The sequence below is a fragment of the Leucopleurus acutus genome (genome assembly GCF_964270905.1).
Source record: "Leucopleurus acutus genome assembly, chromosome: 9".
NCBI classification, from domain to species: Eukaryota; Metazoa; Chordata; class Mammalia; order Artiodactyla; family Delphinidae; genus Leucopleurus; species Leucopleurus acutus.
The window spans coordinates 56,882,065-56,905,414 of record NC_139144.1 but is presented as its reverse complement, the minus strand read 5'-3'; the positions used below and the strand labels follow the sequence as shown (position 1 = coordinate 56,905,414).

At 35.3% G+C, this 23,350-nt stretch overlaps 1 protein-coding gene across 1 annotated transcript in view; it reads left to right on the top strand.

The window, feature by feature from the left end:
- The window catches only part of ADAM22 (ADAM metallopeptidase domain 22), a 241,009-nt gene that overhangs the window by 199,713 nt on the left and 17,946 nt on the right, over positions 1–23,350 (top strand). The window contains 6 exon segments of the mRNA XM_082845888.1: positions 401–506; positions 2,779–2,898; positions 6,641–6,809; positions 9,791–9,905; positions 12,305–12,395; positions 15,907–15,924. Coding sequence (XP_082702014.1) covers positions 401–506; positions 2,779–2,898; positions 6,641–6,809; positions 9,791–9,905; positions 12,305–12,395; positions 15,907–15,924 — 619 coding nt within the window.

Sequence of the window (23,350 nt, the reverse complement as noted above, 5' to 3'; positions counted from 1 at the left end):
CTTTATGATTCATAAAAGTTGCTGAGTGAGAAATTTGTGCTTTATATTTGGCACTGAGATTAAAGCATTGAGTATTTATTCAATGAAATATTTGGTAGCATCTTCCCCTAATGACTGGCCAAATTCTGAGGAGTGTTGTTCTTAGAACTTATAGCCTGAGTCCTGTCAAAGATCTAAATAGATTTGCTTTCCAAGTTTCAAAGGAGCAGTTGTGAAAAATGTACCTGAGTGATGGATGCTTTTGATATAGGGAACTCTTGTGAACCATAGCTACAATTTTTGGAATTGATAACATTGTAGTGAAGGAGAGTCCTTCGTGCGTGTTTTCCCCTTACTGCAGACATGCTGAACAACTCATGTGGTGTATCTCTCACTGATAGAAAACTCTATTCTGCTTCAGAGGTGACAGCATCAGACAAATACTGCTATGAGAAACTGAATATTGAAGGCACCGAGAAGGGTAACTGTGGGAAAGACAAAGACACATGGATACAGTGCAACAAACGGTGAGATGGAGAAATTAGCTAGAGTTTATACCTCAGTTGCAGGCACTGCTTTTTGGACGACCAGGACTTTCCTGTTTTCTGCATCCTGTAAAGCATTCTCTTCACCTCATCTCTTCCCACAGTTCCAGCATCACCTTTGCAGAAAGCTCCCAAATCTTAACACGCGTTCTGACCTCTCCCCTAAGGCTCAGGCCATGCCTATAGCTGCCTCAGGACTTTCTCACCTAGAAGGCACCTGTCAGCATCTCAAAGGCAACAAAAATGAAAGCCAACAGAATACGTCCTCAGTGCTGGTAGATTGAATTAACTGGCTCTGACTTTTATAAAGGCCTATTTTTGCCAAAGGTCTTAATATCTCACTGTCCTTCTGTTTAGAAACCTCAGGGTGATCCCTGATGCCACCTGCCCTCTGGCTCCTGTCCAAATGCCAAATCATGTTCATTATTCTCTTTTACTCCTCTACCCTTTGTCTTTAATTCATCCCTTCATTTCTACTTCTATTGTATTACCCCAACTAAGACCTGTATCAACTCTACAACTATTACAACAGCCTGTTACTAGTTTTCAATGCCAGCAGTCTCTAGCATGCTCCCATCAGAATAATCTTTTCCTGAATCTTTTTGACCATGTCAAAAATTCTTTGTTCAAATTTCACTGGTTCCACATACCTAATTAATAGTAAGACTAATACCCAACATCTATTGAATGCGCACTATGCGTTAAGCACTGTATTACACTTTACATAAGCTATATCATCTAATCTTTATGGCAGTTTGCCCTGTTTTATGGAGGAGAAAACTGAGACACAGTTAATTAATTTGACCAAGGTCATGTAACTAGGATAGAACAGAAGCAGAATTAGAATTCCAGCAGTCTGATTTTAGAGCTCCCTCTTAACCACTTTGCTGAATGTCGTACTGTCTTGCTTAACAAACAAAATCGAACCTTAGCTTGGCTCTGTACCTCTTCCTCAATTTGGCCCCAACCTACATATTTTGTTTTTTCTGCTCTTCCAAAGTCTAGCAAACCTGGCTATTTCTAATACATTTTATTGTCCTACCTCCACGCCTGTGTGTGTGCTATTCATTCCTTAGGAAGCACCCTCTATACTCACTCCTTTACCAGCCAAAAATTTAGCCATCCTCAAAGCCCCGCTTGGACAATGCTCTCTCTGTAAATTATTTCTGGATTTACTCTGGAAATAAATCCTCTCCCTATTCTCCACTGAACTCCCACAGCCCTTTGTACTATTTTTATGGCCCTTTTTGCCAACTCTATGTTTTATAATTGTTTAATGTATATGATTCTCTTCTCATGCAGAGTATAATTTCCTTGGGGATAAAAATCATGTCTAATTTTTTTTATATATCCTAAAGTATTTAGTAAACTCCAACAAAAAAATGTTCAGTGCATATCTCTTCTATGTTAAGAAAGCATTTTCATTTATGATAGATATAATAAAATGATGATATAACTTTAAAAAAATATTTTTCAAGAATGAAATAATACATATTTTTCTGTGTTGGTGATAGATACAAGTCTTAATTTTTCTCTTTTTCTATCTGATAAAGCCTAATATTTCCATATATAGTCTTGCTGGCCTGCTAATCAGTCTTTGTAAGATATTTATTAGAACATGTGTTTATCATTATTCTATTAACAATTAAAATGTGTTAAATATAGAGAATAAGTAAGATAGTATTTAGCACAAATGAAAATATTTTACAAGTTAAACTAGAATTGTATGTGATAGCTGGGGGAGTAGTGACATATATTGAAAAAGGGATCATGAGCCTATGTTGTTGAGAATCCACAAAGTATATGAAATGTGTAATCTCTTCTTTAATTCTGGTGCCACAGGTTGAAGAAAGCACTGTATTCTAAAAGAATACTCATCCAAAGATCATTCATTCACTTATCAAATATTTTTATAAATGTTTTAGTGTATCCAGTGATGTGTTACGGGGAAAGAGATTTGGATATAAAAAAAGTCTATTTCATGGGTAATTTCCTTTAGATAAATACTAAATGGACAATAAAGGAAAGGCTAGAACACAGTTGGGATTTTGGTGCACCAACAAGAGTTTCAGATAAGACACTTTTTAAAGCAGGGGTAAACTAATTTGAGCTCATTTTATTTTGCTTATAATTGGAGGAAATAGTATTGTTGATAAAAAACAAATGCTAAAATTAGATAAGGTTATTGTTCTAACTTTACGTTATGTCTTTGGAGAAAGAAGTAAAGTAAATACTTCATACTTTTTTGACACAGGGATGTGCTTTGTGGTTACCTTTTGTGTACGAACATTGGTAATATCCCGAGGCTTGGAGAACTCGATGGTGAAATCACATCTACTTTAGTTGTACAGCAGGCAAGAACATTAAACTGCAGGTAATGGTCTAACCATTCTATGAGAACATTAGTCATCTTATTTCCCAGGAATATAGCTTAGGATTACTTCTGTTTTCAGTCCATGTGTATGTTAGTAAGATGAAATGGACTCTAGTCCATAGAGGTGATTAAGGAAATCCTGACAGAAAAGATATGAAAAGAAGAGAATTAGTTGACTGCGGAATGTTATATGGTGGCTAGAGTTATGTTTAATTGGTCAGTAAAATCTGGTTTAGTTTGCATTTCATTCTTACTAAGGGAAATGAAAGAGGATTTCTGGGTAAAATCAGTAGATTAAATATATGTATCTTCTTTTGCTCCCTTCTGAAATCCCACTAAAATAACACCAAATGGATCTTTTTTAGAATTCATTTATCCACAGGGAAGCAGAGAAAGGGAGGGGAAACAACAGCAACAAAATTTTGGAACGTGGAGAGCAAATAGGTGTGTGGTAGATGATTATCAAAACTAAGAAAGACAAATATACGATATCGCTTATATGTGGAATCTAAAAAAAGGGTACAAATGAACTTATTTGCAAAACAGAAGTAGAGTCACAGATGTAGAAAACAAACTTATGGTTACCAGGGGGTAAGAGGGAGAGGAGGGATAAATTGGGAGACTGGAGTTGACATATACATGCTACTATATATAAAAAATAGAGGGCTTTCCTGGTGGTGCAGTGGTTGGGAGTCCACCTGCCGATGCAGGGGACACAGGTTCGTGCCCCGGTCCGGGAGGATCCCACATGCCGCGGAGCAGCTGGACCTGTGAGCCATGGCCACTGAGCCTGTGTGTCTGGAGCCTGTGCTCCACAACAGGAGAGGCTGCAACAGTGAGAGGCCTGCGTACTGCCAAAAAAAAAAAAAAAAAAAATAGAGAACTAATAAGAACCTACTATATAGCACAGAGAACTCTACTCAATACTCTGTAATGGCCCATATGGGAAAAGAATCTAAAAAAGAGTGGATATATGTATAACTGATTCACTTTGCTGTATACTAACACAACATTGTAAATCAACTGTACACCAATTAAAAATAAAATAAAATAGATAAACAACAAACAAACAAACAAAAACTAAGAAAGCTGAAGTCCTAAGTCAGTAATGGGGAAAACCAAGAAATAACCCAATACATACTGTCAGTCCCGAAAAGCTCAAAAATGGGCAGTGTCATCTACTTCTGGAAGAGGGAGTAAACGGTTGGAGATTGGGAAAGGATCTAAAATAAAGAAGATAGGTGAAGTCTGTTAGAGAAGCTGCTAGATCCACAGATTGCTTCCCTGACTCAGCTAAACTGGGGATTGCTCACCCTCCCATGAAAGATTTGAGCGTTACAGTCTGCAAAAAATAAAACAGAGGGTTTCCAAACTGAAGGACAGCAGGAAATATCAATATCAGATTTGTATAGAAGTGGTCCAGCCTCATTGGTATTCAGTCAGAAAGTCCTAGGATTTCTAATCATCTGTCTGGTTCCCCAACTCAAATATGAGCAGATTATCAGATTTGTGAAGAAAGACTCTAACATGAAAAAAGAGAGAGAGAGGGAGAGAAACCAACAACAGAAAATACAGCAACCAGCTATCAACATTTATCAGAGATAAGACATTTCTATCATGAAACAAGAATAGAGTGCTATTTTTAAAAATGAGGAACATTAAGAAAAGAAAAGAAAGGCTGTTGGAAATTAAAAACACGATGGCAGAAATTAAATTCAATAGTTGAAATTATCTCCCAGAAAATAGGGCAAAGAGGCAAAGAAAGGGAACGTAGAGCAAAGCTCCCCATTTTGGAATGGAAATAATAAAGAACAGAGAAAACAGCAGGGAGGAAATTAGCAATGAGTACCTCCAAGAGAATTATCTAGAACTGCTGGACTTGAATTTCCATATTGCCAGGCTCACCAAGTGCAAGGTGCAATGAGCGAAATTAGAGACACATCAAAACTTATCGTTAGGAAATTTCAGAACCTTAGGACAAAGAAAAAGATCCCAACTGTTTCCAGAGAGGAAAGAAAGAAAGGATCAGGCATTAGAATGGTTTAGGGTCTATCAACAAGAGCCCTGGGATCCAGAAGACAATGGAGAAAATGATTTCCAAACTAGAATTCTGTACCCAGGCAAAATATGAATCAAGTGTGAGGGTAGAAAATAAAGTCACATTTAAATACGCAAGTTTCCCCCGAGTTTACTCCCCTATGTCCTTTCTCAGGAAGCTATTAGAAATTGTGCTGCACCAAAATGAAGAAGTAAACTAAGAAAGAAACACAGGGAATTTAGGAAACAAGATACTCACCATGGAGAGAGATATGGCAATCCTCCAATGAATCGTGAGGGGAAATCCAAGATGTCCAGCTCTGAACCATTTACAGGAGCGGAGCCAACCAAATCAGATAGGAGCAGAGGAAACTTCAGGTGGAAACTCCAGGAGAGATTATTTCAGGAAGGTGAACTGATGTTCAGACACATCTTAAGTGGTGATTTTGACAGCAGAATTGGACTAATTTTGAGGTAGTGATACTTCAACAAACAAATAAGAGACTTGCTAATCTGAGGGAAAACAAAAAGTTGTACAAGGAAAAGAAAGGGGTTTAATTATGGCGTACTATATCACTCAACTAAATAACGTTTACATAATCATAATAATGCACAATTTGTTATTGATTTAACTATCGATCAACAAAATATGTGATGGAAGGTAGGGGAGAGAAGGATTCTCAAATTCCATAGAGGGAAGTCAATTGATAATACTTAAAATGGAAAAATTAAAAATAGTGATACAAACTCATTATTTAAAGATATGTACATAAAAAACAAATGAGTCAATTAAGAATAGAAACTGGTTTCCTTCAGGGAGGGATATACGGAGCAGTAGGGGGCAGTGGATCGCTTTATTGCATTTTAAAAACCAATTTGTCTCTATGTGCATGCATAATTTTGCTAAAAATAAAAAAAATGGAGATTTTTATAGTAGCACTGACATGGTACCATATGCATAAATTGATTATGAATATACATTTTCAGTTCCCATCCTGTTTATTTATTTATTTTTATCCTGTTTATTTTTTTTTCCTGTATATGTGGGCTTGCTATTTTAAATAGCTGTTGCAGTAGTATAGTCTTCTCAAATATACAGTTGATCCTTGAACAACACTGGTTTGAACTATGAGGGTCCACTTTTACGTGGATTTTTTTCAATAAATATGTGCTACAGCACTACACAACTCCCCATTGGTTGAATCTGTGGACGTGGAACTTGGATTTCCGACTGCGGGGAGGGGTGGCACTCTGAAACCCCACCTGTTCAAAGGTCAGCTGTAATTTATTAATAGAACGATCTTTTTTGGGAAATGTAAACCCAAACCAAAAATTCTCATCCTTGTTTGAAATATATTTGACATCTTGAAACCTACTTATTTATCACGTCAAATGCTAGTAATAATGGCTTACTTGACTTGTACGTGATAGCCAAGGCAAAATGATAAAACCATTTCAATTCAGGCCCTTGTTATAATAATTATGTTTAAATCTTAAGATATATCAATATCTCTGAAAGGAATTAGATCAAAAGATTCAATTTCTGTCTCCATTTAAAGGTTGAAAATGTTTATGCTACTGTTTTTTATTAGTAATAAAGAGAAAATAGAGAGTGATATTGCCTACTTTTAAGTTTTTAAGCATGTTCTCAAGATGAATGAATTCACGGAATCCCATTTACTTTTTGCTCTCCATTTATTTTTAGTGGTGGGCATGTTAAGCTTGACGAAGATGTAGACCTTGGCTATGTGGAAGATGGGACACCTTGTGGTCCCCAAATGATGTGCTTAGAACACAGGTGTCTTCCTGTGGCTTCCTTCAACTTTAGTACTTGTTTAAGCACTAAAGAAGGCACTGTTTGTTCAGGAAATGGAGTAAGTATTCAGTACCTCACCATGGGGAACTATTCAGTCCTTTTATATCACAGAAACAGACAAGACCCTAAACTGCTTATTTCTGTAATAATCGAAAACATGCTTGTCCATGTTTCTCTAGCTGGTATGTGAACCGTCATGTGGTCATAGTCATTTGAATATGTCTGCCGTGTAATCTGTGAAAGCCTGGGAATATGAAAAAATTTAATGTTCCTAACCAAATTCTTCCATCTTCCTCTCCTATTAGGTTAAATTGATCTTTAATATAATGCTAGTTTTCTACAAGTGACTTAGGAGACAAATTTTAACAAACTATAATGGGATAAAAAAGGGAGTGCAAAGCCGGGGCAATGGCCACAATATTTAACAACTGGTATGATCCAGGCACTGACCGGTTAGAACAGACCATAAGTAACTGCCTTGGCCACAACAGTAGGTACCAGCTGAGGATAACTTCTAGAAATAGAAGCAGAATAATTAAGGAAATGTTTCTCAGAAATAAATGGAAAGAATGGTGGTATTTAAAAGACCAAATTCTATATGTTAAGTCATATACCTGATAATGTAGGTCCTATATAAGTAAGTTTATAGGTTAAGTAAACATGCTCTATTAGTGATTCCAGTTTTGACATTTTCAGTTAGGAATTCGTACACTAACGAAAACTTCCTGTTCTTTTTCTTTTGGCATGTGCTATGATTTTCTTTTTATTCTCCTTCTGGATTCTTTGCTTAAACTGGTTATACTATCCAGTTGAGGTAAAGGACCCCTGTCCTGGAATTGTAAGCCTTCAATCCTGGTCATTCCATGTGTATCCCTAAGGGATATGCCAAGAATTTCCTTAGGGAGGTATTAGTAATTGTTACTTTTTGCCAAAGGATAGGGATTCTGATGGCACAGGAGAATAGAGAAGACATGTAGTAAGTTGTTCTGCTCCTATAAAGAGATCTGCTAAGTCTTCTTTCCTTAATAATGAAGAGGATGCTACGGAGAGATGCTTTTTGGGGGGATGGGAGAAAAGAATAATGGAATTCTTTCTTGATCATTATGCTAATGAATAACTGTATCTTATTCATCTAGAAGTCCTGAGTGTGAAACACAGTTGTGTCAATTAACTGTTTGTTTAAGGAATGAGTAAATGAGTGATAGACACAAATAAATCAGGTGGCAAATGGCATCCAATAATTTTTAATAATTATGCATAATTATTATAAAAGTTATATTCTATGTATTTTTAATATAACTCTGTATATGTGACAGAAATTAAAATGAGAAATACAGTAGATATTCTCTATATAGTATACATCATGTAGGTTAAGGGTATGGGCTTGGAATCAGTCTGAGTTTAAATCCCAGCTCTACTCCTTACTAACTGGGTGAGATTGGGCAAACTACTTAGCCTCTCTGTGACTCACTTTCTTCCTCTGTAAAATGGGAATAATAATATTGCCTAGTTTACAGGATTGTTGTGAAGAATCAATGAATTAACACCTGTAACTTATATGTAATACTTAAAACGATCCTTGTGACATAGTGAGTGTCCAATAACATTAGCTATGACTGGGTTTATTATGATCATTGTACATCGGTGTCACTGTTCTTGTCACTATGTCACTGGTGCTGTTGTATGATATGGAAACATACTTGGAGAAACCAGTTGGCCTCGTTATGGTCTGTTGAAAAGATAGTGGTGAAGTGGGGTCTCAAACCCAGGCCTTTTTTTTTCTTCCTGCATGTTTGTTAATCTGCAGAAATTTGCTAATCTGAATTAATTTGAAATCTGCACTTTGTTAATCATATTTTATAGTTACATTTAGATCTGCATGTATGTTGTCTTCTGGCAAATTCAAGCAGACAAAAGACAAACCTATCCAGTCAAAATCTGTCTCCTGAAGCGCTTCTCTGATCTTAACCCTAACTGAATTCTCTCCTACTTCCCACTCCTTTCAAAGTTGCTTTGAATCATAGGATCTTAGGTATAGATTCTGTTTCCTGGATATATAAATGAAGACATTATTGTCTGATAATTTTTAAAAATTTGGTGCCATTTTATGTGAATTTTTTTCCTAGGTTCTGTTTGAGGGAATTCTCAGTTTCCATGACCCTGAGGTAGCTAATCTCTAGAGCTTGGGCTGAGGTGCCCAGGTTACGGTTTTGTGAAGCTTTCTTCTCAGACCACTGCAAAGCCTCAGGCCTCCCCTCTTCTTTGTCAGATTTCTCTTTATCTCATCTGCTTCCTAAAAGATGAATAAAATTTTGGTATAAAGATCCTTTCTTTAGAAGAAAGAAAACTTTAGGGACTTCCCTGGTGGTGCAGTGGTTAAGAATATGCCTGCTGGTGCAGGGGACACAGGTTCAAACCCTGGTCCGGGAAAATCCCACATGCCGTGGAGCAACTAGGCCCATGCACCACAACTGCTGAGCCCACACGCCGCAACTACTGAAGCCCATGCGCCTAGAGCCTGTGCTCCACAACAAGAGAAGCTACCTCAATGAGACGCCTGCACACCGCAACAAGGAGCAGCCCCCGCTCGCCGCAACTAGAGAGAAGCCCGCGCGCAGCAACAAAGAAAGACCCAACGCAGCCAAAAATAAATAAATTTATTTTAAAAGAAGAAGAAGAAGAAAGAAACCTTTGTATTGGATAATTGGCAAATGATTATAATCCTGCTTAGTTTTTTAAATCTCCCTCATAAAATTTGAGTTAATGAAATTCAAACCAATCATTTCATTGATTTTTGTTTTAGATGTATAAATTCATTCCTCTGTTAAAATTCACTGTTCCCTCTGGGTCAACTGTTGATCTCTAGAAAATATTTTTTTAAGTACTTGAGTAAGATATAAAGTAGTAGTAGGAAGAAAGTACCAATAAATTTTCAGGCCCATCAAATTCTAGGCATATAATAATTAGAAATTAATGTTTATTTTTCATGCCTCTGCGCCAGAGACTTGGCATTGACTCTAGATTGATTTTGGATTTCAGGTTTGCAGTAATGAGCTGAAGTGTGTGTGTAACAGACACTGGGTAGGTGAGGACTGCAGCACTTACTTCCCTTACAATGACGATGCAAAGGCTGGCATTACTCTGTCTGGCAATGGTAGGTACTTAATTTGGTCCCATTATGTTGTCGTTATGCACAAGGAAGGAGAAAACTGCCCTTCTGAAAGTTTCATTTCGATTATTCTTATATAACTCAAATATAAGTTAAATCCACATAATAATGAATTACAGTATACACTTGGGGCCCATATTATGAAACTGATTGTTTCCATTAACTTGTAATGATATGAAATATTGAATATAACTTAGTCACCTGATTTAGCTGGATCTTGTCCTATATCAGACAGAGATTTTCCAAGTATTGTACTCATTTGGTGCTGACAACAAACCCTACCATTTCTTTTCAATGAAGAAAGTAGTCAAAATTCTTAAGTGTCTGATTTTATATTTTATATATATGTTTATATATTGGGACTGAATAAATGAGGAAAACTTGGAATTGATTTTAAAATATTTTGTTGACTTTAATATTCTTTCTTAAAGAACCTCATCTATATTCAACTCCAGTTCTGTAGTCTGAACTGTAGGTAATTCTAGAAGTAGTAACCTTGGCCAAGGTGCCTGGAAGGGGTTCGACATGTGTAACAAACAGTGGGTGCAGTTCTAAAAGCTAGAGTGGCCCAAATGGAGAAGTAGAAATTAAATGCAGATAGATACCTTGGAGATGAATGTCCCCTTTTAAACTATTTTTATCATTTCGTTATTGAGTATTCTTCTGCATAAAATAATGCTGAAATCCTGACGTCCATTCACCTCCAAAGAATGAGAAAATGATTATTTTCATTCTAATCATCCATACAGGTTAAACATCTTAGCCAATGTGACTTTAATAATGAAACTCACAGAATGATGAGGGTTTTGGCATCCTCAGTCTTAGCAATAGTAGTGTGGTTCCAGCAGTTAAAACAGAGATGAAGCTATTCACGTCCGTGGATTTAAGTAACTCGTCAAAAGTCATACCATTGCTTAGAAGTAATCAGGAATAGCATTCAGGTTTATTGATCCCTGTTAAATCCCTGGAAGGAAAGGAAGGGTAGACAGATAGGCTAGGTCTTAGAGTAGGAAAATCCCAATGTCCTGGGGTGCATCTGTACCCACGCCTCCCACAGAAGACCTGGGCAGAGTGGAGTTGGCCAGTCTCCTAGATGCCCGAGCCATGCTATCCCCCGTGACTACTGAGGGCTCCCAGATAGAGAGGCTGCCATTTCTGTCATGGGGAATTGGAATCTGCTCCAGTCACCCATGATTACTGACCTTTGATGTCCAGAAGGACTCCTCAGGAGTGCAGCAGACAATGAGATGTATGAGCTGCTCTGGGTGAGAGCCCTGAAATTTAACATGGGGTATAAGTCATTATCAGCAAAACCGGTCTCCTGGTATCAGAGCCAGGGCTTTTCTGCTCTTGGGCTCTCACTGGCACTTATTGTCCAGGCCTTTGACTCACTGGGCCGCTCTCACTGCTGTGATCCCTTAAAGATTGCAGCGCAGCCTGCCTGACAGTGGATGCTGCCAGACACAACAGTGCCATTGCCCAGTCCTGAGCTCCAGCCCTGCCCTGGCCTCCTGTTAGTCTGGTGTAGCCTCGCTCTCACACCTCACCAGCACCAACCTCCAGCTCACCAGACTCTAGCTTACCTTTGGTTTTTCCTTCTCTAGGATGCCACAGCCATTACTGTCAAGACTGGGAACTACAGTCTTCTATCATCTACACCACCTGAGCCCTGATTCTGTTCATCTGTAGGCATGTTTTCCCCCTTTAGAAGGTTATATTTACGTAGACAAAATATCACACAAAATAAGGACCTTACACTGGTTGTCAAAATGGAGTGATAGGAACAATAGCATTTCTAGAATTTCTGAGAAAGAGGTCAGGGTCAAAAAGAACATGGATTTCTAAATATTCCTCCCCAGAGGATGCTACGCTATGTGGTGATACAGTAGTATCACCCCTCCTTTCTTCCCCTTAACTTTACTCTTCTTTCTTTTAGTTCAATGACCTTATTATATTTTCCAGAAAAATACATGGAAAATAAAACTGTGCAAAATGCAGTTGGACAAGAATTAACAGGGAACATACAGAAATAACTATTTATTTTAAAAAAACAATGGATATGGATTGCTAAGTTATGGTCGATTTTTCTTCCCTTGAAAAATACCTACTTTTAATTTCAAGGTATATACGAATATCAGAGCATTGTCATACACCTGAAAGTAATATAATGTTATGTGTCAATTATATCTGAATAAATAAATAAAATTTGAAAAAAAAAGTTCTCTAAAATTAAAACTGTACAAAGAAAAAAATACCCACTTTTTAAAACAAATAATGTTATTAGTGTGATGATTACAGATCTGGAGAATAAAGTTCCTGAAAGAATTTTATATCAAAATTTCAATTATATACACTGATCTTCATTGTTTCTTTTTTCCCCCCAGGTGTTGCTGGTACCAATATTATAATAGGCATAATTGCTGGCACCATTTTAGTGCTGGCCCTCATATTAGGAATAACTGCATGGGGCTATAAGTAAGTGAAATGGCTCAGTATGTTACTGTCAAACTATACTTTAAAGTGTTTATCTAAACGAATTAAACATCTAGAAAGTTTTGTATCATTGGTTAAATATACCTGCAATGAAAATAAGTCTGGCTCAATATTCAATCAATGATTATTCTTGGCATGATTAGAGGTAATAATAATTTATCATTTTTTAGATTTTGAGATAACTCCCTTCTATTCTAAAAATACTGAGTATTTCTTAAAACCATTGCATGAAGTAAAATCAATCTAAATCGTGTCTCATACAAAGGCCGTGTTGGTTTGCTCTTTAGTGATGCAGGTTCTCTTGACTTAAACCCATTCCCCCAAATCTAGGCAAGATAGTGAATTAGAGAGCATAGCGCTTTAATAACAAAGGTCATATCAACAAGAACAACAGCAGGATCTGCTCCTGAGTGCTTTCACTGTGGCCATGCATCCTGCAAAGAGCAAAACCTCTCCACAGCCAGTATGAAGGAGGCATTGTTATTTGTTACATATGTGGGTGTTTTTGTGTGAAGAAAAAACTCTCAGAGATGTAATTTGTTAAAATTGAAATTCAACTATAAGTTACAACTTTTAGAAACCTAATTCTTAAGCTTCAAAGTTCAACTTACAATTTTTTGGTTCTATTTATAAACTTGAAAAAGTTACACATTTTATAACTTTTGAATATTGGATCCCCTTAGCTAGGCATTGAGCTAAGTAAATGACTTCACACATTCCAAACTTATTTGTATACTTAATATGTTCATTACCCTTTTTAAGTACTTCAATCTTATGATGTGAAAAATTTCCTTAGTATTCAAATAGCTTATTTATGTTTAATAAAGTAAAACTTAAATGTGACGAACCTTAAGTTTTTAAAATATTTCAAGTTAAAATCATAGTCCTACTGATCTCTGAAATGTTGTATCAGGTCCCCAGGCTTGGGGTGTTTCTCCTTTTGGAAAGAAGTCCTGCAAATTTTGCTAGACTTTCTGCGTATTAGCCCATTTTATAGTTTTTTTTTTTAATTCATAGATCAAATTTGGCTTACTAAAAGACTTGGGAATTAGACTTTTTTAGACTTTAAAATTACCCCAAACCTTTCAATAAACTAGGCATTATATAATCATTTGTTGCTGTTGTTGTTATTATTATTATTCCCTGACATGGTTTTAAGCCAACTGAATTAACAGAAACTTCCTTAAAAGTGTTTGTGGCTCTTACTTGTTGTGAGATCAAAACCCGGAAAGTTTCTTTGGCTGAAAGGAGAGGGCAATTAGTTGACTGCCAGGATAAACTTTGTATGTTATAAGTATTAAAATGCAGAAAGACATTTGTGCAAGGTTGTGTTAACGAATAGCACAGACAACAGGGTAAAGTTTAGCGTAATGTAGTTGACGTGGCATAGCACAGCGAAGGAGGGCACAGCATAGTGGTAATGCTTTGCCCTAATTAAATGTGTACCTAGCTCTGTAGCAGCTCATAGATACTCAGTACCTATATGCCTTTTAAATGTGCAGTTCGTTAGGCACATTGCATACTTACATTTGCACAGGCTGATTTCAGCATAGCGTTTGGAGTATAAAATTACATGTCTGAAAGAAAGGCTTTCTGTATATATATTGTTTGAGCTCTTCTCACACCTCAGGTGAATTAGCCCCATCTTGGAGTCACACTATTTCCTTGACTTCCCTGATACAAGACTTATGTAGTAATTGCCGTCACAACCTTGCTGTTTTGAAGTAGTTCAGTGGTTTCATTTGGTCATGTGAGAGGGAAAGCAAAATTGTTAGTTCTGTGGTGTGTGATTTTCTGCCACCTACTGATGCAAATTGATATTTCATGTTTACAATTTTGGAAAAAATTACCCTTTCAGAAATATGAAACCTAAACATCTACTCCTACTGCTAATGAAATTACCTGTGTCTGTTTGTTTTAATGATTAGAATGAAAAGTACTTCTTTCTGTATATCATTTCTTAGTTTTATGATATTTAAGTGGTTTCACTTTTTTCATTTCTGAATGTATGTACTTTGCAGATTATTAAGGAAAAAGACAAATCTTGTTCATACCACAGTATTCTCTTCATAAATAATTTGAACCTGACTGATGAAAGTTTTAGTGTTACTAAATTTATTCTAATATGTGTAAAAATAGAATAAGGATGTAGAAATTTTAATACACGAATTAAATTCATGAATATGCTGTTACACATATTCTATTTCAAATTCCAAAATGAATTTAGGACCTGAGAACTCATTTTTTCATTAATCCTTCCAATTAAACTTTCTACCCCTTCTCCAAGCCTTGGGGGAATGGCAGGAATAGGAAATGAGGAATACTCATTTGGAACTGGTGGACCACTCAGGTAATCAGATTGAGAGAATAAAAAGTAAAACATGTTGAATAGAAAGATTTTGGCTTATTTTTCTCTTCTATCTTATGGTTTCAGGAATGAAAAATATTAAGTATCAAATTGGCACTTTTACTCTCATGAACTCATTATTAAATGAGATAGACAGTGCATGGAATAGATTGGCAGGTGAAAGTGCTACAAACGAAATCCATATGGAAACATTAGCCTTGATCTTGGAGGAAGGAGCCTACTGCTCAGTTGCTTGACCTTCCAACACGTCTTCAAAATATTAACACCTAATTAGGTCATGATAGAAAGTTTTAAATGGACTTTTTTGATTTAAAAGTTAAAAATCATTGGCACCTCACTACCACACTCTCTAGAACACATTTTTGTTTCAGAATGGTTTATTCTGAAACTAATGCAATTTTATTTTAGGAGATGGCCAAATAAAAAACAGAGACTTTGAACAGAGTGTTTCCAATGTAGCTTTCAGTGAAGCTTCAGTGAATAAGTAGTGATGACTTGGGAGGTCCGTAACAGCTGTGAATTCTATTATTATTCTTGTGCATGATAAATTAATCACCTGTTTAGCTGTTATGATAACTAATTTATCATACACAAAATGTTCTTGTGTCCAGTTATGTTTTCCTATTTGAAATTCTTAGGAAGAGCTTAGTTTGGGGTATGTATTCCAAAAAGAATGATTGTAATTTTTATTTGTATGAAAACATAGTTAATATATATAAGTAACTTGACTAATTTCCTGATTTAAATCAATGTACATGTCTGAAAACCTGTATTTGAAATAGGGTTGACTTTAGGACATTACTAAATGTTTAATATACAATTGACATTGAGGAAACAATTACTTTTTAATAACTGAAGCTTTATGCTTTTAAACAATGGTTACTTGAAGATACTGTCACTAACCCTTTGGTGTCACTTCCTTGAAAGATGAAGTGAAATTTGTGTGTGTGTGTGAGAGAGGGAGACTGTGTTTTTATTCCCCATTTTAATTCTGCAATTAGAAATTCTAGTGGAGACCTTTCAACGAATGCTAGAGCTCTTATGTTTACTGGTCTCTCTTAATGTACTTTTGTAGGTAACTAATTCTCTCTCTCTCTCTCTCTTTCTCTTCTTGTCCATAAAAAGAAACTATCGAGAACAGAGGTATGTGATGAGAATAATCTGAACATAGAACTGAAAACTGAAAGGTTTAAATCCTGTTCGCATCTTTGGAATTCATACATACAGTTGTAAATCAAGTTCACTTTGTTTTTATGCTGTAGTGGTCATAAACTAATCTTGATTTTTCATGACCTTGAAATGATAATTTTAGTAATGTTGCTGTGGAATGTATTAATTTAAAATAGATCTGTCATTATTTAGTTTTCATGGTTCTGTCATCCAACAATAGTATAATTAATAGTTCTTATTTGTGTTACTTTTATAGTAATATATATTTGGAGTTGATTTTTTTTTTCTACCTAAAACAAAATTCCTTTATGTTAAGGTGTCACCTTTGTTTACATTGGTTGATTGGCTTTTGTTCATGTTTATAACACCCTTATTACCTAACACTTTCTGAGGGAACTTATTTTTTGTTACTGTTGTTATATTAGTAACTTTCATTCATAAATGATAAAATTTATACAGGCACAGTGCTGTGGTCAGGAGAATGTCTTGGCATTTGAAGAGTCTGTTTTATCGCTGCATAAGAAAATATTTTTTTGTATGGATTAGGTAATTGCACAGGTAGTGAAAGAAATAATTTGCATAGTTAGAATCTCTGATTGCCCAGTGCACTTTTTTGTTTTAGTAAAAAAGCCCCTAAAGTCAGGCACTCCATTCATCATAACCTTAAAATCTGTGTTTAACCAGCAGTGTAAAAAGAGATACAAAGCATTCATGTAGTCCTGTAAGACTTGCCTATTTTTTCTAAATCTAGATTAGCCCATATTGGGGTACATCCTTCACTTTTTACATTTAAAAAATTATGAATACTATTAGCTATTGATATAAAAAATTAAAATATCCTGGAAATTGATAATCTAGACCATATCATATGGTACTAGTTTTGTACTCAGGATACCTATGCAGCTTCCTAACTTACTTACCTTTTCCAACTGTTCCATTAAATGCCTGAGGCACATTAGGAATAAGACATAATAAATGTGGTGACGCTTTTTCAGGACCCAGCCATGGCTTTAATTTTTTTTCAGAAACTAGAACTTGAAACTTGTTCTATTTCTTTCTATATTGTAATTTAAAATCCCTGTAAGGTTTTATCCGTAAGAGGTACCTACAGGGTACCCATTGAGATCCTGGTCAGTTAGCCATAGATATTAGAAAATATTGACCTTGCCCTGGAGTAACTGACTTCTACCATTAGTGGAGAAAGTAAAATTGAAAGAAAATTAATTAAATTAAAAAAACCCACAAAACACTAGACTTCTTTGTGACCCGTTTTAAACTCTTGTGTCCAAAAAGACTGGAGAAGAGCTGGAGCTATTTATGCTTTCTGTTGGGTAGAAGTTGATCAGCCATATCAGAAGTGTAAGTTTGGTGGCTTTCTTCAGTGAAAAATAAAATCAGAATACCAAGATCAAAAACTGATGATTTAGCTCCATTTCCATAGGAATTAAGGCTATAATGTAATTTAATATTGCTGACTATATAAAAAGGAAAGCACAGTGTCACAAATAAGTAACATAAGCAAAGCTGTTATGGTGCTCTAAGATGTGTTCTCACCAGGGATATTCTCCAGAATAAAGTAATTGCCCACCGTACAAAAAATGATAAATATGTAAACCTGTGCACCAATTTCCTATTCTAACTAAATATATGCATAGGTACAGTTAAGAAAAATTTTATGCTAGAAATCTCTTTTTTGTGCCTGATGTAATTTTATGCCTCCTGGTATTACTGAGTCACCATTTCATCAGTCTGGCCACTCTGTTGGAGTCTAGTGCATATTTTGAGAGTTGTCGCATTTCAGCAGATATAATTTTTTATATTTTGCTATGTTTCAGCACAACCTTTATTTGTTTATTTTTGCCCTTGTCCATAGCTAATGAATCTCAGGGTTGTATAATAATTCTTAAAATGGAGAAACAGCAAGGAAGGGACTTTAGATCAGGAAGTTGTGAGTGTATAAATATCTTCTGAAGGGTTGTCCTTTTTTAGAATATATGTTAGTGGTTATAGAGAATGTGGTAAGGCCAATGGACCAAAGCATGCATTAGGAAATTTACAATCTTGTGAAAATATCTGAAGATATTCCAGTAAAGATGTGCTAGGGAGTAGAAATAAGAATTTTTAGTTTTGAGTTAAATTAAGTTTTCCTCTGAGGTTCCATGGTGGGAGGACCAATTGAAAAAGAATCAGAAATCCACTTGCTAGTATGTGGTCTTGGGAAACCATTTAAACTTTCCTCAACTCTAAAAACAGACAAAAGTTCTTTGTACTCTGTGAAGCATTCTAGTAAGGAAAGTTATTAATGTGTGGTCTCTGAAGACTTTGCATTTCTCTAATCTTCAAATGAAAGAGGTAGGTAGGTATGGCTGTCCTCAAAGAGGAAAGCAGCATTCCTGACATGAGTAAGGCCTGTACTTGCTGGTATGAAAGCATTGGTGAACATATGGGTTTGCTTTGACATTGAGTGCATATTAAGTATGTAGCCACTTCTCAGATTCTTACTGATGATACAGTGGCTCAGAAATGCCAAACTGAACATAACTTTCAAATTACTGGAAACGTCAGGCAAGTAATTCTGTGAAGAAACCTGATAACCTGGTAAATTTTCCCACCAGAGAATGTGTCCTCAAGGTTTTCTTTATATTGAAGGAATGTGTGATAGGTTTAATTTCATGTCTGGCAAAAAGATAAGAAGGAAACCCATTTTTTTTTCTTTTTGTTTACCAACTGCCTAATAAAAAATAGAAGTCCGATTCTGGGAGACAGAACGCCATACATGAACGGTATCACTTTAAATTTGCCAGTGTCGTCTTGTGAAGGGTAGGACCATGGGACTGTGGAGCCATGGAGAATTCTTAGATGTCATATAGTTGGAAGGACGACTTGATTATTTACTTTAAAATCTCCAGGAACGAAGACCTCCATAATTTTTTTTCAGTTGATGCTATTGTTTCTATTTTACCATAATTGCTTTAGGACTTAGCAGCTGTATACTTCGTAACAAGAATTTTGGTTTTCAGGCAGGTTTGCAAATAGCAATAGGATAAGAAAACATTCATTAAACTTGGATTTATAAAGCATCCACATTCCTCAATGTTCTCTTCCTTTGTCTGAAATGAACATACATCACTGAACATACATAATGTGAATTAGAATAAATAATTAGATCATGTCTTCCTGATCCATACCTTAAGCAAAACCCCCTTCCCCATTTCTTTTCTCTCTCTCACCTGTTTTAGCCACTTTACTTTCTGCTTGTGAACCTCCCTCATTTTTTCAAGCCTTTCTTAGTTTTTTTTAAAATATTATTATTATTTCAGTGATACTCATGCATCTGTCAGTGTGACTTAGTACACATTACACAATATTTCTTCAAACAGAAAAGTAACGATTCCAATAGCAGACAGCCCAGACACCTACAAAGCTTTGGAGAAATGGCTCCTTCAGCATTAAGGTTAAGACTTAATTTTTTTCATTGTAATCTCATTTTGAGTATGTGTAAGGATTATTAAGTTAAATATCATGGTTCAGTGGACTCTTTAAGGAAACATTAGACTTCCCTCATAACAGGAATCCTTTCTGAGGAAAAAGAATTTAGTTAAATAAGCTTTTATTTTCTTTTGGTCATTATTTATAAAAGAAATTCATATATATGTCTAAAATATTTGCATGTGATATTGGAAATATGAGGTAATTTTTCCATTCTAAAACTTAGCATTGGTCAGGCCACCTAATTCCAAAATTCTATTGAAACTAGCAAAATTTAGGAAGAAAACTATAAAGACTAGAAAAATAAATTCAATTTTAACAAATTTAAAGCTATTACTTAGTTGGTCATTTATGATCTTTTATAATAAATGATGAAATAGTATTTTATTGATCACGGGGACCTGATACTCTCTATCTTCACTAAAGGTTAATCAAGAAGAAATAGGTTTGTAATAATATGTAATTGGATATTGAAAAAAGAATAAATTTCTGGACAGTGAAGGATGTTAAGTATTATTCTTAAAAGATCTTTAACAAAGTTCCTCATCTATTATTAACATTTTAATGCATTTATTGTGTGAAGAAAGTTACATGCATTCCTTGTGGAATTTTAAGGAGAATGCAGCGTAGTTTCTTTATTTTGGAGACTTCACAGTAGAGATAGATAGGAATCTAATCTGCCTGGGATGATAAAAGCAAGGCTATACCCCCAGAGTTCACTGAACTTAAACTTTCCTTTCAACCCTTTGACTGAAGCCCATAGTTTATGATATGTTTAGCATTTAGGATGTTTGTGCACAGTGTAAAAGATGACAATGGACTGCAGAGAAATTACATTGAAGGACTGGTAAAATGTGCTTAGGTAAAACAAACAAACAAATGAACAAAAAATTTAAAAAAAACACCATCCATTGCGAGAGGCAGTTCGTTTAATCCTGCAGTCTTAGCTAAGTGAGCCCTTGGTAAGTGCCCGAATGTCAGAACCATGTAAAGAGAGAGTAGTTTGGGGGATAGATTAATGGGCAAGATCAAGTGTAGTCAGAACTTATCTTTATTTAATTTGAATTTAGTGAGGCACATCTCATCAGTTTATAAAGATTATCATTAAAGGTAATAGTGACAGAAATGACTTGTTAGCCATAAGGATTATTATTGGAAATGTAATGTTGATAGGATGTACTTTGGCATTCTTTTATAAATATTAATATGATACAAAAGGGAATTTTCCTACCTGAGGCAACTTACAGAATTTTGATTTTATTGAGAGCATTTTTCAAAGAATTGATAGAGTATTTTACTGATAGGAGGCAAGACAGAAAATATGATTCCAGAGATTTAAAGAGCTCTTGCATAAGCAGATATATCATTTGTCCTGTGTTATTAACACTATAAATATGGGGAAATTGCATTGTTTTTCCTATAAAATTAATGTTTCATAATACACTGGGAAAAAGAAAGATTACATTGCATTGCTTTTCCTATAAAATTAATGTTTCAAAATACACTGGGAAAAAAAAAGATTACGATTATGAGCTGAAGTCACTTAAAGGGTTAAAATATTTTGAAGGAATATGTATCAAAGAATTATAGGTAAAATCAATCTTACATACAAGTCTAATGAGAAATTTGATTTCTTTAAAGGGGAGGAGTAGATTTAATCACACAAATTAATATAGGTGCTTTGTATCAGTTGAACAATTTTATTTGTAGAGATGTGTGAATATATAGCATTGAAAGAGTATAAGAGAGCATATTCAGTCATTCGAAAGAATGAATGACCAAGCATTTTAAACATTTAAAACAATGTGGTAGTTGGCATAAGCAAGGAAACAGCCGAAACATTTTAGGGATTGAATTTAGCATCAGCAAGTAACCATGACTAGTGTGGTAACTAAGGGAAAAATAAATAGGAAGAGACGTTAGCAAATGTGGGCCTTTGTTGAAGACCTAGTTAAGTACAGCTCTGTTTAAAATTCTCAGTCCGACGCTAGTTTGTACCACCTCCAACTTTAGTGCTGAATGGAACCAAATCAAGTTTGAGGTGCAGTTGTTTGTCTGGGGGCCATGCACTGGCAAAGGATCAGATTAGCTACCAAGGTAGGAGGGTTGACCAGGCGGTCCTATCTAAAGTTTTCTATCCTGTTCCCTTAGGAGAAGTAATAAAAATCTGTTCCAATCTTAGTTAATTCAATCTCAGAGTGAGTGGGGTCAGTAATAGTGCAGACCATGTAGATTTTCCCTTGTTGGAGATGAAGAATGGAGATCACCCACCAGCCACCTATAAATATCTTCCTCTAGTCTCAACAAGAATTCTGTTATTTTTTCAACCCTTTCTTCCTTTTGCTAAATTATCTTCCTTTACACATTCTAGTGTGCAGTTATAGAATTACATTTTTGATTGCCCTTTGAATCTCTTTCAATTATATTTCTGTTAAATGAACAGTGAGGCTCCAAATTGAACAGAAAACTCGAATAAGAATTTATTTGGATTAAATTATAGAACATAGTTTAGAAATCAATCAGTTCTTTTAAGACCAAATCAAGGTTACATTATATAATATTTAGAAATTATGAATAGTTTACTCACCACAGTGAGAAAAACGATGCCTTATCTGGGCAAGGACTGTCTGTCTCAACATGTCTCCTTCAGCACCAGGTTTTTTTGTGTGTCTTTTTTTTTTTTTTTTAAGACAAAACAGCAGTTCACATCTCTAAGTGTAATGAAGTTACAGTGAAAAACCTCATCTTTTCCTGTATTTCCCCTGAAGCAAGGATTTGTTCATCCAGACTGTAAAAACTTCAGTGATTGCATTTCTGACCTCTACAGTTAGAATGACTTTAACTTGTCACATTTATTAATAATCTTACATGTTGTTATAGACTTGATTCATGGAGCTCATTATCCCTACCTCTTTTTTCCTAAAATACTATTTGTATATGTCTGTGCTCATGTGTGTGTCTTGTTTTCTGACTCTGAAATGTTTATTATGCCTTAGACAGTTACCCCAGGGAGATTATGTAAAAGAGCCTGGAGATGGCGACTCTTTTTATAGCGACATTCCTCCTGGAGTGAGCACAAACTCAGCATCTAGTTCTAAGAAGAGGTCTGCTTTTCTGTCGCATTTTCAGATTTCTACCTGTTCCATCACACATTATTCCATTAGTCAGAACATTTCATTATTTTGCAGCAGGTTTGATTACTTCTTCCTTCTTTCTTGAATGTTAAAAAAAAATAGTATCCTTTGTTCTTTGATTACTCTACTTCAAAATGCCATATGCTCAGAACCACTGGTTTAACAAATCAGGCCAGAAATCCAAACAAAACAAATCTAAGCAAATAACAACCCTAAATCTATATAGAAACCCCAGGGTTTTTCAATCTTGCTCTTATACTGCCTAAGAAACGACACATAGTATTTTATCGTATTTTAAATGGTGAGCTTTATGTCATGCTTGGTAGTCAAAGAAAAAGGTTACTGTCACGCTTCAATAAAAGCAGTTGTTAAAATAAATTGGTAATATAATGCTGCATTGAATATTTTTTTAATTTTAAATTTATCAAGCTAAGCTTGGTGTGAAAAAAAAAGATTGCTTCTCTGTGAATCATATATTTGAATATTACGATTTTGCCTTTCATTCCTGGAATGACTAATTCTAGACTTTATAACTTAGAGCTTGGTTGCCAAATTAATTTAAGCATATTTAATGTTTGCCTGAGTTTTATAACAGTCCAAATGGGGTTAATATATTATTTATATGTCTTAAACTTGGATGCTGTATTCTTGCTCTAGGATCTTAAGGTGTATAAGACCATTTAAAATTCTGCATGCTTTATAACTGCTTAATAAAATAAGCTGACAGAAGAAATAAATAGTTGGAATGTTCTAGGAAATGAGACCTACATTCACAT